Raw genomic sequence first — 15,664 nt, 5'->3', positions numbered from 1 at the left:
CAAGCCCACACTAAACCTTACCCTAACCCTAAGGTCCGTCACTATCGCACACTTACCTACCCGCTCCCTAACCCTAACTCACTTAACCCGCCCTACCGCTCCTAACCTAACTCACTTAACCCACCCCTATCGCTCCTAACCTAACTCACTTAACCCACCCTATGCTCCTAACCCTAACTCACTTAACCCACCCCTATCGCTCCCTAACCCTAACTCACTTAACCCACCCCTATCCCCACAGACCGTCAATCTCCACACTTACCTGCCTCGCACCCTAACGTCCGTCACTACCGCATACTCACACAGCCTTTCCCCATGTCGGCATCCTCGGCGTTGGTGTTGTCATCCGTCGTGTCGGTCTTCTGCATTGTCGATGTTCTGCAACCCGCGATTCGCGTCGGTCTTCTTCGTTTTCGATCTTCTGGAGCTCCGAATTCCGCTGTCGGTCTTCTGCGCTGTCGACGAAGTCAGGTAGAACCATATATATATATATATATATGTGTGTGTGTGTGTGTGTGTGTGTGTGTGTGTGTGTGTGTGTGTGTGTGTGTGTGTGTGTGTGTGTGTGTGCGTGCGTCTGTGTGCGTGTGTGTGTGTGTGTGTGTGTTTATGTGTGTCTTGTGCTAGGTTAGTGTCCTGTTCAGGATTAGTTCTCCTACCTTGTACCCACTGAATGTTGTGATACACTTCAGATCCCCAAGCCCTTGAACTAGATTAAGCAGGTGATAAGATAATGAATGAATGAATATAAAAGATATGTTGCATACATTACATTTAAGAAAAATATTTAGAGCAGTTGGTTACCTTGGCCTTTCCTAAGGAGGGCCCTACTGTAACATCTTTCTGTCAATGTCTCTTACACCTCAGTCTGATATTGATAACTGTCAAACATATTACTTAATTTTAGTGAAATGGCTTTAATTCTCAATGTTGTAAAAGTAAAGAACAATAGTTCGCTGTTTTACTTTTAGTTACTAGTTACTAGTATCATGCAGTGTCAGAGTAGATCTTGATGGTGGGAATTACTGGAGGAAGGCTCCATTTGTGTTTTGTGAAGAAAATAAAGATGCAGTTATACCTCTGCTTCTAAGAATGATATCCTTTCCAGCAGCTGCTCTATTTGCATATCTTTTTGTCGCACACAGTTTTTCAGCCTCTCGATCTACAGGGACATAAACAGAAATGTTAACAGCTGAGCAATATGGCATGCAAACCTTTGCAAGTATCATGAAACAATAAAGACTAAACAAAAAGTTAAAAATACGTTATCACAGTGTAATGTGAAATTAGTGTGGATAACATATAACTTGTGACTAGAGCAGGACTCTCCAGCAGCAGAATTTAAACATGCTTTAACTTGTCCTGTATAAACAGGTATTTATGTACCTCAATGCTTTTGTTAATCAGTAAAGTTGTAGTTATACGCAGCAATCTATAGTGACAAAGGATGGATACAGGATCGATTAGAAGGAGATACCATATGCTAAAGGTTACATACCATCACTGGCAAGATGTCTAAAGAAAGAGTTAAAAGTGGGCAATCACTTCAGTGTATGGTTTGGAATGGTTATGAATATGGGGGTTGGAGAAGGTCCAAAAGTGTCATGTGCTGAGGAAGCAGTTGAAACAATATATGATAAACAAGTGAAACATAACTGACCAGACCTTAGTATTCGGTAAAAGGGAACACTGGTAGCTGAGTTCTAGAGCAGAAAGGATTAAATGGTTCAGACTTCTATAGCCAGTGTCCCACTTGTAAAGGTAACGTGGCACCAGTTAGAGTAAGCTGGTTATTCACAATGATGGAAAAGTGGTACTTATAACAATTAGTTTTGGACCTCTGGGGTAACCAGTTTAGCACACCAAAGGTAATTAAAATTTCTTACAACTAGATGTGCACACAGCATTTAATTGGGCAGAGGAAATGATTAAAAAAAGAAGGGTTAAACACTGACATATTGCTACAGCAATAAACCATATGTGAAAAGAAAATACATCAATAAAGAACTGGTTCTTTTATTTAGATCTCTTAATGGTTACTCTCTCAACATTTTATTTACATTTTTTACACATTCATAGTTTGCTTAACAGAAACTCTCTTCAGACAGCTCTGTATTCATCCTTTGTAAACACATACAAAGTCATACTAGTAAAATTGGGCTGTAGCTGCAGTTGATGCAGTTATTAGACTGAGGTTTTCTCACTCTGACAGTGATTGCTTGGGGGTAAGAGACCAAACTATAACATACAAGCTTGATTGTAGAGGAGAGATACTGTTTACTGTTATGTTGGATGCTGGCCCCTGCCAGAATAACTGGTATTAGGCAGCAAACTGAAATCATTGCCAGGACTGGTGTGTCATGACAAGCTTACTGTCCTAGATAGGTGTGGGAATTTGGGGTACCTGCCATCACTGAAAGGGTGGCAGTCTATATTTTTGGGCTTCTGATCATTGCTAGGAATTGTGTGGGTAATACCGGGTCCTATGATCACTCCTTACAATAGGTGTGTGCATCAACAGTGGGTGCAGTCCCTGCCAGGAACCGCTAGAAGAGGGAATGGGGAAACTCTTATGGCTTTTAGATGAGTACACAGTTCTCATCTGTGTGTCTATCCCAGCATTTTTTCCTGAGTCCAGACAGGTAGACAAGTTGCAGAAATCACTGTGTTGAAGAATGACAAATTACTATGAATTCATGTTATTAAATCTGCATTATATTAAGTTACTTTACTAACTGCACTGGTCTGTTAGGTCCATGACCACTATTCCCTAGTAAATCCCCATCACAATCTCAGTTCTTATGGTAGCACAAGTCAACAGCAAGGAATTTATTTAGATATAAACAGCTCATGGATATAAGCCTATGCCTTTTGTTCTGATGCACTGAACACATTGATTTTATGCATTGATTTGTACTGATGACGTATACAGAGCACCTTGTGAAAGGCATATAAATATACAACTGTACTTCATCATGACATGGTAGAGGGGACCAGTTGTAGAGCAACACTTTTATTATTGTACTTAATTACAACAAAATACCTGTATCTGGTATATAATAAATTTCAAAAACTTAGCACATCCAAACTGCATAAATACTGGCACTTCAACAATCTGTCAAAATTACTATTTTTGTCTAATTAAAAAAATGAACTTTTGGAGAACAAGGAATCCGAATGGCAATTTTGGAAGTTGTGTGACCCAAGTATCCTCCCAACTAAATAACACCAATATCACTACATCTTAGAGGAAGTGACATTTAGTGCTCTGAATGAGCATTTGTTTTTTTATTTGCTTTTTCTGTGTGAAAGTTGGCACTTTTGATGCTCTGGAAATATTAGATTTCAGACTGATAAACCGCTGTGCACTGAACTACCATCAAACATTATCCGTTGCCTTTCTTGACTCTGTTTCAATGTTTCTGCAAAAATGGGATTAGTAAAAGTGGGTTCACACTCATATTTATTGAGTTGTTCAGTCACTTACTTTGACCTGGAGAATTTGTGATTCAAACCCTGGTGCAAACAATAAAACATACGTATTGACTCTTAGCCATTCCTTGGTATTTTTTATCTTGAGAAATGACTGCTTCAAATCTAACTATAGTTTAGTGATCCTAGTATGAACATCACGTTATGCTCCACAACAACACATAATCATGGGGAGATTTTATTAAAGGAATAGCAATATAAAAATAGTTCTAGAAGTAGAAATACTATTTTGCTCATATTTAAATGCTGACTTACTTTCTACAGTGCTTTATTAATGATCTACTTGCTTTGAATTAATTGTCAAGATATTAAAACTGCTATGGGCTTAGCCTTCTAAAATATGGGATAACTAAGGGACAGGGAGTCTCAGAGATAATTTACTAGCATGGAGTTAAAGGCCTACAAATCTCATGAAATATTACCAATTTTGTTACTTCTACTGGAAAGTAATTTAAGTATTACACAAAAATATTACTGTGTAAAACAGGTTTACACTGAAAGTGTGAGAAGGTCGTAAATGTGCTCATTGGAATGCTGAAAACATAATTTAACTAGGTAAACGTCTGTAAGTTTGAAACTTCAGTATGTCAGAGAATCTCCATTTCTGTGAGGTACAGTAATCTCTATTGTATATAGGTAGTGGGATGTGGGTAGCTAGATTTGTAGTTCTGTCTTTTGGTATCCTGGACTACCCTTCAGCTTCACTCCCCTGTCCACTACAGTTGAATAGAAAAAAAAATAAAACAAAATAAATAAAGAGTTAAAAAAAGTCTTCCAAATATATATGGATCTTTGCACATTTAGTATAATCTTTGCTACACAGTCAGTAATCCACTTCTGAAATTGTAATAACAAGATATACTAGATCCTTGCTACATTTCATAACACATAAAATAAGTTAGGCAGCTATAACCTCAGTTTTGGCTGCTTAAATGATTACAAATACAACTTGCAGTCTTGCAAGGACCTCTTGGCACTACTACATAACAGCAACATCACATCCCTGAAATACAGGGACCGATTGGAGCTTCTGTTGTGCCAGTTGTGCCCCCTAATAACTTGTGACCAGGACATCTGACCACTTCAACCCCCTTGAGTGTAGCCCCCACATTAGGGAGTGTAGAATAACCTGCACCCCTGCGAAAACAATTGTAATGTTGAACATAGAGTTTTGTACTTAGCTGGTTTTTTGTATCACATTTAAAGGGTTTTGAGTTTCAAGACTCACTGTGCAGAGTCTTGAACCTCTGATAAAGTACCATGCAAAACAGCCTCCAAAAGGATTGCATTTATACAAAGAAAACAAATCTCAGTGTTTGGTCTCACACATTTTGTAAACCATGACCAGGAATGTTCAGTTTTCTCTTCAGCAGTTCATCTCCTTTGGAAACCCAAAACATCCAGCAGGCCAGAGTGTCAAACCTGGTTTAGTGATGTTGACTGAATATTAGAACAGACCTTATCAGTGGAACTCATATCAACCACGAAAAATAATTTTCAGTATAACTCTCTACCAAAGCCATCAAGATAAGTCCCTTCTACACAGTAGGATTGATGCTGCTTTCAGAGAGGCTCTGCAAAGTCTATGGCATTAATCATTTCTCCCTTTATTTATTGATCAGTGAATTCCAAATCATTTAAAGTACATCTACACCTTTGGTTTTAATGTAAATACACAACCACTTTAATATTTAAACAACTTTAAGTTGTCTTCACTCCTGTGGTATACGTTTTTCTTCTGTAGCCTATAACTGTGACACTGTTACTTCTACCCATCACAACTTCAAAGTTTTTTTAGCATTCCAAGGATGAATGTGGGGCTTTGATTTCCCTTACCTAATAAAACACAATTAAAAAAAAACAGGCATTGCATTTGGCTGTGTACTTGATTCTGGTCCCAATATACCCACTCACTTTGTAAGTTTAAAGTTCACGTTTTGTGACTAGAGTGCTTGGATGAGAACAAAAAGAACCTGAGCTTGTGCTTTTTTTTTTTGCAGAGGTCATATGGCAGACTGCAGGCCAGATTCAGGCACCAATTATGGAGATTTGTTAACTTATTTGTTAATCTTGGTAGAGCACTGATCCTTTGCACTTTCAAGTCTGCTCTGTTACTGCAAATGGACGCATGTGAGCCTTTGCTGTTATGTCTCAGACCACTACATGGCATGTAATTACTTCTCTCACCTCACCCTCCACCAAAAAAAAAAAAAACAAATCAATAGTAAACATTTTTCAATGGGAAGTTTTTTTCCTGTGTTCAAACAGAATCTACCTTTTGTTGTGTTTGCATTTCCTGTTAATTTTATGCATTTTTAATTATTTCACCAGGCTTTGGTTTAATATACTTTGTACCTTCATGATAAGCTAGATAGTACTTAAAGGGACATCTCTCCTGTTCTAATTTGTAATCCACGCCACACAATGTTGTGTCAAAATTTGTATGCCCAATCAAAGAAAATGTCTTTTCTCCCAAGGAAATGCAACTTTACTATATTCAGTTTAGTGTTTTGAGGAGTTATTGTGTAGCAGACACTAGCAAAGAACCGACTGTCAACATGCTTCCACCTTTTTGATGGTGGATAACAACTTAACATAACACCAACATTAAATGGATCCTTTGCATTGCCCCCCCCCCCCCCCTCCCAGCTGTCAGGCGCAGAGTCTAGTGATATATGAAGTGTTAGTGAATAGCTAAGTGCTCCTTCACAAATGTGTTTATTTAGACAGTTTCAGTAAGGCTCACCTCTTCAATCATCTGTTTGACTTTTTTCTGCTGGCAATAAACCATGTTGTCCAGGTGTTTGATTCGCTCCCTTAGGTTGGCTGCTTCCTCCTCCAGCTGTTGAGACCTGACACAGAGACAAAGTATGGAATAACTCTTCAGTGATATCATATTTTCTGGAAACAGTCCTCACATATTTCTTGTCTACTTTACTGGTACCACGCAATTTCTATAACACGAGTGAACACCCCAGTGATAAGAAAAATTCCTTTCAGATTTGTATATCAAACTTTGCAAGCTTTATGAAGTCAATTCATTCATTAGTCACTTTCTGGTTTTACATTTAACTACTTACTATCAAAGACAATGCAAAATACTTATAAAGCTCATTGTCTTTACATCCTTTTAGTTTGATATGAAGTAGACAGAAGTTCTACAAATAATAAAACAATAATCGGGATGTTACAACTTGGCTGCATGCAACGTAGCTCAGACAGGGTTGCTAAAGCAGGAGCTATAAAGAAAACATGAAAGTAATCTCTTAGTATACTGATGTCAGCACTAAAAAGTTTAGTAACATTGCAGATGGTTACCCTTTTACTAAAAAAAAAAAATCAGAAAACATGAAATGTTATAGGGTTTGTTTTATTAAATGAACAAACCTCTTGTGAAAATAATTGAATACACAAGATTTTTTGAGACAGGCATCCAGCTTTATCACTTTCCCAGTCAGTTTATTCATAGAAATTGCCTTTAGTCTGTCTTTGTTTTTTATTGAGGAATCTACAATGCTTATCATTCGCTTGTCTGTATAACCTCCACGCAGGCACAGCATTTTCAGAAGGAAGGTCTCCAGATCAGTTTGCAGTTTTCTTTGTGAACTTTCATCAGCTCTATGTGCAGAAGAAAACTATTGTTTCCTCCTGTGACTTTTCTCAGTAAGCATCCCCAAATCTCAGTATTCCTTATTGCCTTCTCACATCAATTGATCATTTTTACCTAAAGTGATATAATTATACCAGTGTTTCTTTGTGGTGGCAACATGTTGCTGTCTGTTGAATATTTTTTAGGTTTATAGGGAAATACTAGGCAATCAATCTACAGATTACTACATGCCCAACCAATAACCTCAGGTCAGAATCAACCCTGTACCTTGTATCTGTTATGTGATGGCCTTATCATTATGCTAAACCTCCCTATAAAAAACTAAGGTAGCCCCAGGCTCAACTGAGATATGAACTCCGACCACTGGCTTCAGAGTCAAGACTGGTAAAAATTACACCATGGAACCACATATTTATTTTTGACTTTGTAACCCCAGTTATTACTGAACAGGATTTATGTTTCACCCAGTTACCAGGTTAACAAATAATGAATTAATTAATGAATGAGTGAATGACTGTATTTATTGATAAAATAAAATAAACGAGGACTGGCTTCAGAACTGAACTCTGGGTTCAAATGAAGCATGACACCCCCCACATATACTTTCTTATGTGTCATTTCCATTTAGTATTATATTCTGTGACCTATTGTTGGCCAATAAGATACTGATAGGGTCTGATGGTTAGCAAAGAGGATTAAAGCTATGAATTATCAATGAGGTACTTTTTAGGGTTTGATTTCTTCAGCCCCCATTTACCTACTATGTGACCTTGTGCAAGTCACTTAACCAGACCGTGCTTTAGGGCTGCTGGAAATTTGGGCTAGACTCATTAATGGTCCCCTGAATTGCATGCCTAGTAATTACATATGAAACAGTAGTGTTAATAACTGTACAATGGCATAAGAAAACCACACTAATTCACCATTACAAGGTTAGTATCAAAGCTGCTGTGTGTGTATATTTCACTATAATAATAAAATTCTGACAGATGAATATGAACTTCTTACAGCAGTTCAAAGACCACTCAGACTGCATTCATCTGCCTATGAAATGCATGAATGGATCTTTGTAGACACTACAGGGAAATGTCACAGCTTAGTCAAGCTAATGTATGTTTTCTGATGCCATATACTGCATTCTGTTTCACTCCATTCACCACAAGATAAGGTTTGGATCAGGAAACCTGCACAGAATGCAGATATGCCTTGACAGAATACAGGATTCAGGAAGTACAGAACCAAGGGCAGTACCAGAAGCAGCTGCTGCTGAAGGAATGGGCATAAACATGTGTCAAACAGCAGGCCTGCTGGCTCAGGGACAGGGTATCTGCCTGTGATGCTGGTGACCTAAGATTAACTTGCAACCTGAGAAAGTAGGGGGCTGTAGTTAGTGAAAGGCTTAGGCTTGAGTTGCTGATAGCCATCTAACCTGTCTCAGTAGCAGGTGTGGGTTTTTATAGCAGAGTGTTACTCTCTGGCAGAGGCTTAAGAACAACATTAGGGTCTTTCAAAGCACATGTGCATACAGAAGGGAGGATGGATAGCAGGGCATCATGGGTGGGAGTCTTCATTTGTGCACGCATTGCATTTCCCTCATCTCCAAGTAGTTAACAGCATACAAATATGTCTGCAGTCAGGAGCTGGTAATGCATGCCCAGGATGTCTCATTTTTCTCTCCTTCTGTGAATGACCTGTGACGTACCTCCCTGGACTACATGATAGGGGACATAGAGGAGCTCTCTGAGCATATGGCACAGGCTGGTATGACCCTGACCTTGAGTAGCATCTTACCCTCGCCAATAATGCTGCCACAATATGAAGACAGGATGATCAATTTCTACAATTGCCTTATGTTTTGTTGACATTCAAAGGGAATCCAATGCTTGTCAGCGTGGGATTACATGCTAGACAAGCCACGTTGCTTTGCTAGGGACAGCTTGCACCTGTCACCCATGGGCCGTTGTATATTGGCAAAGGCTCTTGCTACACACATAGTGCCTTTTTATGCAAGGCTCAAATTACATAGCCACCTACACAGGTATCACACGGGATAGGACACTAATAGTAATGCTACTCAACGCCAGCAGTGTAAACCTCAAGATGCATGCAGTGGAAACTGTCCTTAGCATGGAGAACAGCAATATCCATGCAGTAACAGAATCCTGGTACAAGGCTCCCAGGTGCACCCCATCACTGCCAGGTCATACCTCATACCATGCTTGTCGTCCCCTAAACATGCACCAAACCAGAACAGGGGGGATGTATCCAAAGGCACCACAGATACACACACCTCCAGGTTGGTGGCACAGCACAAAGCATCTGAGCCTATCCATATGCAACTAACAGTGGGTTAGACTGCCTTCAGGTTCATAGCCTGGCACACACCACCCTCCCATACCCAGGAAACCCACTTGGCCTTCCTGACAACACTGGGAATATGACGGTCTCTACAAACACCATTATATGGGTGGACTGCAACTACCCAAACATAGAGTGTGAGCATTACTCTAGCTCCAAGACCCTAGCTGAAAGATTCCTAGCATTTATTCACTGAATTGCTATGGAACAACTTGTTACCACTCCCACAAGAGGTGAAAACATGCTGCACCTGTTCATCAACAACATATGGACTATATACTCCAGACCAGATGTGTTTCCCTCGCTGGTAGGATGACACCATATACAACTCACACTGTATATTCACATACCACATGCAGCCCCTGCACAGAACACCACAGTCATACAGTTGTCTAATGCAAATTCCATGTATTCACATGAGGCAGGCTTCAGACATGGGAACTATTGAAGGTCACAGGTACATATGTGTATGTGGCACACACATACATCATGTGTCAATTGACATTACTGATATAATCTATGTCGTGCAATATTGGGAACAATACCCCACACACATGGACAAACTGTGTGACAAAAACACACATGGCGTTTGTAGGATACAAACGGGGACGTCGGGAGGTGTACGCACTGTACTGATTTCAGTACAACTTTTTTAGAAGGGGGTAGCATTTTTGAAAAAAACGCATTATATTTCTTCTCCCTTTCCTTTTTAAGGAGGTGCTGGCTCTTTAAGGAGGATACCAGCCAGTAGGAAGTGAGCTCACATCATGTCCAGCTGGCTGTGAGCGGGAACCAAAGCAAGCAAATGGAGTTGGAAGGCAAGAGCAGGATTATCGGAGTTGGAAGCAAATGGAGTTGGATGGCAAGAGCAGGATTATCGGAGTTGGAAGGCAAGAGCAGGATTATCTGAGTTGGAAGGCAATCGAAGTAAGTGCACAGTGTGTATGCAAAGGCTTTAGTGAAAGATCGCAAGTGGCTATTTGTGTGTTATTCAGGTTTATTATATGAAGGGTGTGTGAACGATCGTTTATTCAAGTTTTGTGTGTGAATGATCGCTTATTCCAGTTTTTTGTGTGTGAACGATCGCTTATTCCAGTTTTTTGTATGTGAACGATCGCTTATTCAAGTTTTTTGTATGTGAACGATCGCTTATTCAAGGTGTGTGTGTGTGTGTGTGTGTGTGTATGTGTGTGTGTGTGTGTGTGTGTAGTGTGTGTGTATATATATATATATATATATATATATATATATATATATATATATATATATATATATTTATATATATAAAACAAATCTGTGACCCATTGCTAAGGTATTTTTCTTTCTTACCTGCACTTGTGTAGGTTTGTAGTAAAGGCTTAAACAGCTACACTAACAGGAGTAATATTGCTATGCACTTTATATGTAAAATGCATTTATTTATACAATGAATATGCATCAAGGAATCACGATTCTGAAAAGAATCAATAGAACACTGTCTGCAAAATGCACAGTAAATGGAACAATGAAATTAAATATAGAATAGTATTATTACAAGTTTTAAGTTGATAAAAATTATAACCTAGTCATCTGAAAAACACACATATTGGTAATCATAATGTTTGCCCTCTTAACATCTGGTAATTTCTGAAGATGATGAGTATTCGCACCTATTCAAAAATTCTGAAAAGACACCTTTGATGACAATGTTAGCATGCTTACAGAACAAGACTGCAGGGCACCTTTCTAGAGAGTATGTGTGCTGTATTACTCATCAAACTGGAGTATATAAAAGTCCCAGTCAAATTCTTGGGTTGCCAGCTAACTTTCCTTTACAATTTTAACTTTTTACTAAATGTGACATCAGATCCTGAGCCATACACATTTTTATTTATTTATTTGTATTAATTTACTAGAGTAGAGCACTGACTTATCTGGACAACTTACAGGCTCATATTGGAAATTAATCTGTCTCCAAGGAAACGATTTTAATGTTTCCAAAGAATGATGGATAGACACAGTTCAGGTATGATAGACTTATCCATCTGAAAGTAAACCCTCTGTGGCATTTTCAGAAAGATGCAAAGTGACATATCTTAAGTCAAGGTTGTAATAATTTTCCACAGGCTGCCACTGGCTGACCAAGGCCTTAGGAATGCTGAATACTTTGTTAAGATTACAATAGTCAGATTTAACATTATTATTGTTTTCACATAGTAAGGGTCTTACAGTGAGCAAGGCACCACATTTGATTTGCTCCTCATTCTTAACTAAAATAATCTACGTTACAAAAACAGTGCTCATTGGTTCTTCTCTTCCTTCAGCATATCTGGTAATCTTACCTTTGTCTATGTTTTGCAAGGTTGTCTCTTGATAAAGGACTATTGGGATACAGCTCTGCCAAATGAAAATCTATTCTGAGAATGCTTTATGTTGAATTCTGATTTAAAATAGTTGACTTTCTGTTCTTGAGACTTGCAACTCCATATATAATCAGAAGAGAAGAGTTGTAGTTTCTCTAAAAGAAAGACTTCCTCCATTTATTCAGCTGGGCTGTTTTTTAAACAGTCTTCGCATGTACTGTATCTATTCCACAATAGTGAATAAGGTGAATACTCCTTAGTACAGTAATTACTGCCATATCTGTGGCCAGAGATGTGTCCTCAATGTAGGCTGTTTGAGCTGTTCAACAAAGTGGAGAGGAGGCTGTTTCCCATTGGCTCAAGCTATCTTAGAATCAATGAGGAAATAATTCCTGTAGATGGACTGTGATGGAAAAGAACAGGAATGCATGTTTTAATCAATTTTATGTTTATCAAACAATACTTAGAGTGCTGTGAGATACAGATTATTAGGTCTTTTCAAGCTTACCACAAGGGCCTTTTTAAGCCTAGCCATGCATCCCAAATCTATGACAAGTTATGATACCCTTGATAAGTGTAAGAAGGGGCTTTGGAGATGAAACATTTACAAGCAGGGATCTGGGAGATGGACCATTTACAGGTTCATGATCTCTTTTGCTGAGGGCATTACAAGTTAATAGTTCTAGTACCACTGTCAATCAGTTCACAGGAGTTCACAGGATTGTATATATTTCTTTATGTTTATACAGTTAACATTTGTGTATGTGTGTGTGTGAAAGAGAAAGAGAGTGAGTGCATGTGCATGTCTGAATGGGCAGGGGGTTGCAGTGGGTTGCACTTTGTGGTAGACAGTAGCAAGCTAAAATACATTATTGTGATATATGTGTGTGTATGTATATATATATATTGTGTAGGTTTGTAGTAAAGGCTTAAACAGCTACACTAACAGGAGTAATATTGCTATGCACTTTATATGTAAAATGCATTTATTTATACAATGAATATGCATCAAGGAATCATGATTCTGAAAAGAATCAATAGAACACTGTCTGCAAAATGCCACAAACTCAACGAGGAATTAAACCCGCAGTTAGGACAGCTGTTTAATCTTAGTCTCACCTCCGGATACGTACCCAGGGAGTGGCGCACAGCGACTGTGGTCCCACTTCACAAAGGCGGTGCCTGCACCGACCCTGGAAATTACCGTCCCATTAGCTTGACAAGCCTAATCTGCAAAGCCATGGAGAGGATCATAATGGATCTCATAAATAAAGACATAGGGAATTTGCAGACTTTGGATCCAACCCAGTTTGGCTTTGTCAAAGGCAGATCATGCCTTTTAAACTTGGTTGACTTTTTGAAACAGTCACCAAGGCCATTGATGAGGGAAAGGCAGTCCATACAGCCTACCTCGACCTGGCAAAGGCCTTCGATACAATACCCCACTCGGGTATCATTGAAAAACTCATCAACTTAAATGTAAACCCATACATCACAAGATGGGTTGCAAACTGGCTGAGTGACAGAACCCACAGGGTCAGAGTTGCTGGCGCCATGTCAGACTCAAAGCCTGTCACAAGTGGTGTCCCACAGGGCTCAGTCCTGGGCCCACTCTTGTTTGGCATCTACTTTTCCGAAGTACAAGCAAACACAGGAGGGTTATGACTGACAAAGTTTGCAGATGACTGCAAACTGGGCGCCGTAGTCGAAAACACATCTGACACAGATATCCTTCAGAAGGGTCTCACAGAAATGGAAAACTGGTGCCAGAGCCATGGCCTAAAGTTAAATGCCAAGAAATGCATAGTCATACCCTTCCGGAAAAACAAGGTTACCCCTAGCTACCATATAGGTGGCAATCCACTGATCACAGAAGAAGTTATCAGGGACCTGGGGACCCAGGTTGACACTAGCCTTTCATTCGACACTCATATTGCTAAAGTAGTTAGGAAGACCTTCTACATTGCCCACCTGATCATGAAGGGATTCACATCTAGATCAAGGGAGGTCATAGTCTCCCTATACTCATCACTCATCAGACCAATGATTGGAGTACAATGCCCCATTCGGAATGTATCTGACCCGACACTTGCAGCAGCTGGAGAGGCCACAAAAGTTCCTTACCAAAAGGATAAAGGGTCTCAAAGATCTGTCTTATGCTGCCCGACTGAAAGAACTCCAGCTCTATTCAGTCGCTTACCGCTTGCTCAGAGGTGACCTGTGCCTGACATACAAGGCCATGTCAAACCCAGATTTGATGAACATGCTTCACCTCAAAAAATCTAGATCCCTCAGAGCCACAAGGGGGAGACTTAAACCTCCACGGTTATTAACAGGACGTGCTGGAGGGATAGATTCATCACCCAAAGACTCCTATGCTGTGGAACAAAATCCCGGTATATGTGAGGCAGAGCACTCGCTGGCCTTGTTCAAGAGGAATCTTGACCAATGGATGGGAGATCGCAGATTTACCCCAGGGATTACCTCAGTGTCACTGCTCGACAGAGGCACAGCAATATAATGGGCATAGTTTCTCCAAACTAAAGGGGTGCGAAGCCACAAACTATGGGCTAGGCTTGTAAATGCCCTTGGGCAGATAGCCTAGTATGAACCTATGAACCTATGAACCTATATATATATATATATATATATATATATATATATATATATATATATATATATATATATATAGATCTACTTTCAATTACCAAAAGCCCATCTGTCAAACAGAACATTATTTTCTCAAGATGAAAATAATGAAAATGAAAATCCTGAACCATATAATTTTTCCGAGGGCAAGTAAACACTTTCCCAAAAGTACACAAAACATACTGTACTATCTGAAACCCACTTAGGTGGGGGCTACACCCACACCCCACATAACTATATATCTATATAGATATATACATATATATATATATATATATATATATATATATATATATATATATATATATATATATATATATATATATGTATATACCAACTCTTTGAATACACTACAATGGACAAAAGGGCATAAAGGGCATATTTCTCCATGTTGGGCAAGTATTTACTTGCCCTGGAAAAAACTATGGGGTTCTGGATTTTCATTTTCATTATTTTTGTTTTGAAAATTTGAGAAAATAACAGTCAACATTATGGGCTTTATATATATATATATATATATATATATATATATATATATATATATATATATAGATTCACTTTAGAAGCTCGAAATGCTGAAATATCGAAATTCAGTATTTCGTGCCCATAAAGTGGAATCATGAAAAGAATGAAAACTCAGAAGTACAAAATTGAAAACCTCTCATACCAGAGATTTTGAATTAGTGCTTCTGGTGTTTCGCTGTGGTTATGGATTCAGGTAAGCATTTTAAGGGTTTTAGGTAGGGGCTGTGGTGTGTGTTAGTGTATTTTGTTGCTGTGATATGTGTGTATGAGGATAATGTAGCTTGTGTGGTGGTATTTTGTTGTGTTTTTATATGTAGTGCGACCTCAGAGTTATAATATTTATGTGGGCGGTTGTGGGGGTGCAGCCCCCCACATGGGGGGGTGCAGGTGGGCTTGCCCCCTTCTTTTATGTAGGACAGAGCTTGTGTTTGTGTGTGGGGAGGAAGGTGTGTGTTTGTGTACAGCAGAAGCACTAATTCAAAATCTCCGGTATGCGATATTTAGAATTTTGCACTTCTGAGTTTTCGTTCTTTTCAGGATTTTACTTTATGGTGTGTGTGTGTGTGTAAATGCCCCCCACATAATACACCTGCTGGTTATAGGTATTTAGGCTCAAACCCTGTACCTTTGTTCCAGGGTAAGAAGAGCCTAAAGTCCCTAACCACCACCATTTCTGAACTTTGTTCAG

At 39.1% G+C, this 15,664-nt stretch overlaps 1 protein-coding gene across 1 annotated transcript in view; it reads right to left on the bottom strand.

The window, feature by feature from the left end:
• Window positions 1-15,664, bottom strand: part of LOC122807818 (myocardial zonula adherens protein-like) — a 1,184,151-nt gene that overhangs the window by 302,796 nt on the left and 865,691 nt on the right. Inside the window, exons 11-12 of the mRNA XM_044078905.1 lie at window positions 6,239-6,344; window positions 1,079-1,162 (exon numbers count right to left, since the gene is read on the bottom strand). Of these exons, the coding sequence (XP_043934840.1) occupies window positions 1,079-1,162; window positions 6,239-6,344 (190 nt within the window). The remainder of the gene's footprint in view (window positions 1-1,078; window positions 1,163-6,238; window positions 6,345-15,664) is intronic.

This window comes from Protopterus annectens, chromosome 7.part1 (genome assembly GCF_019279795.1).
Source record: "Protopterus annectens isolate FY-2018-M chromosome 7.part1, PAN1.0, whole genome shotgun sequence".
Taxonomy (NCBI): Eukaryota; Metazoa; Chordata; order Ceratodontiformes; family Protopteridae; genus Protopterus; species Protopterus annectens.
The sequence above is the reverse complement of the archived record's forward strand: the minus strand, read 5'-3'. Positions and strand labels throughout refer to the sequence as shown.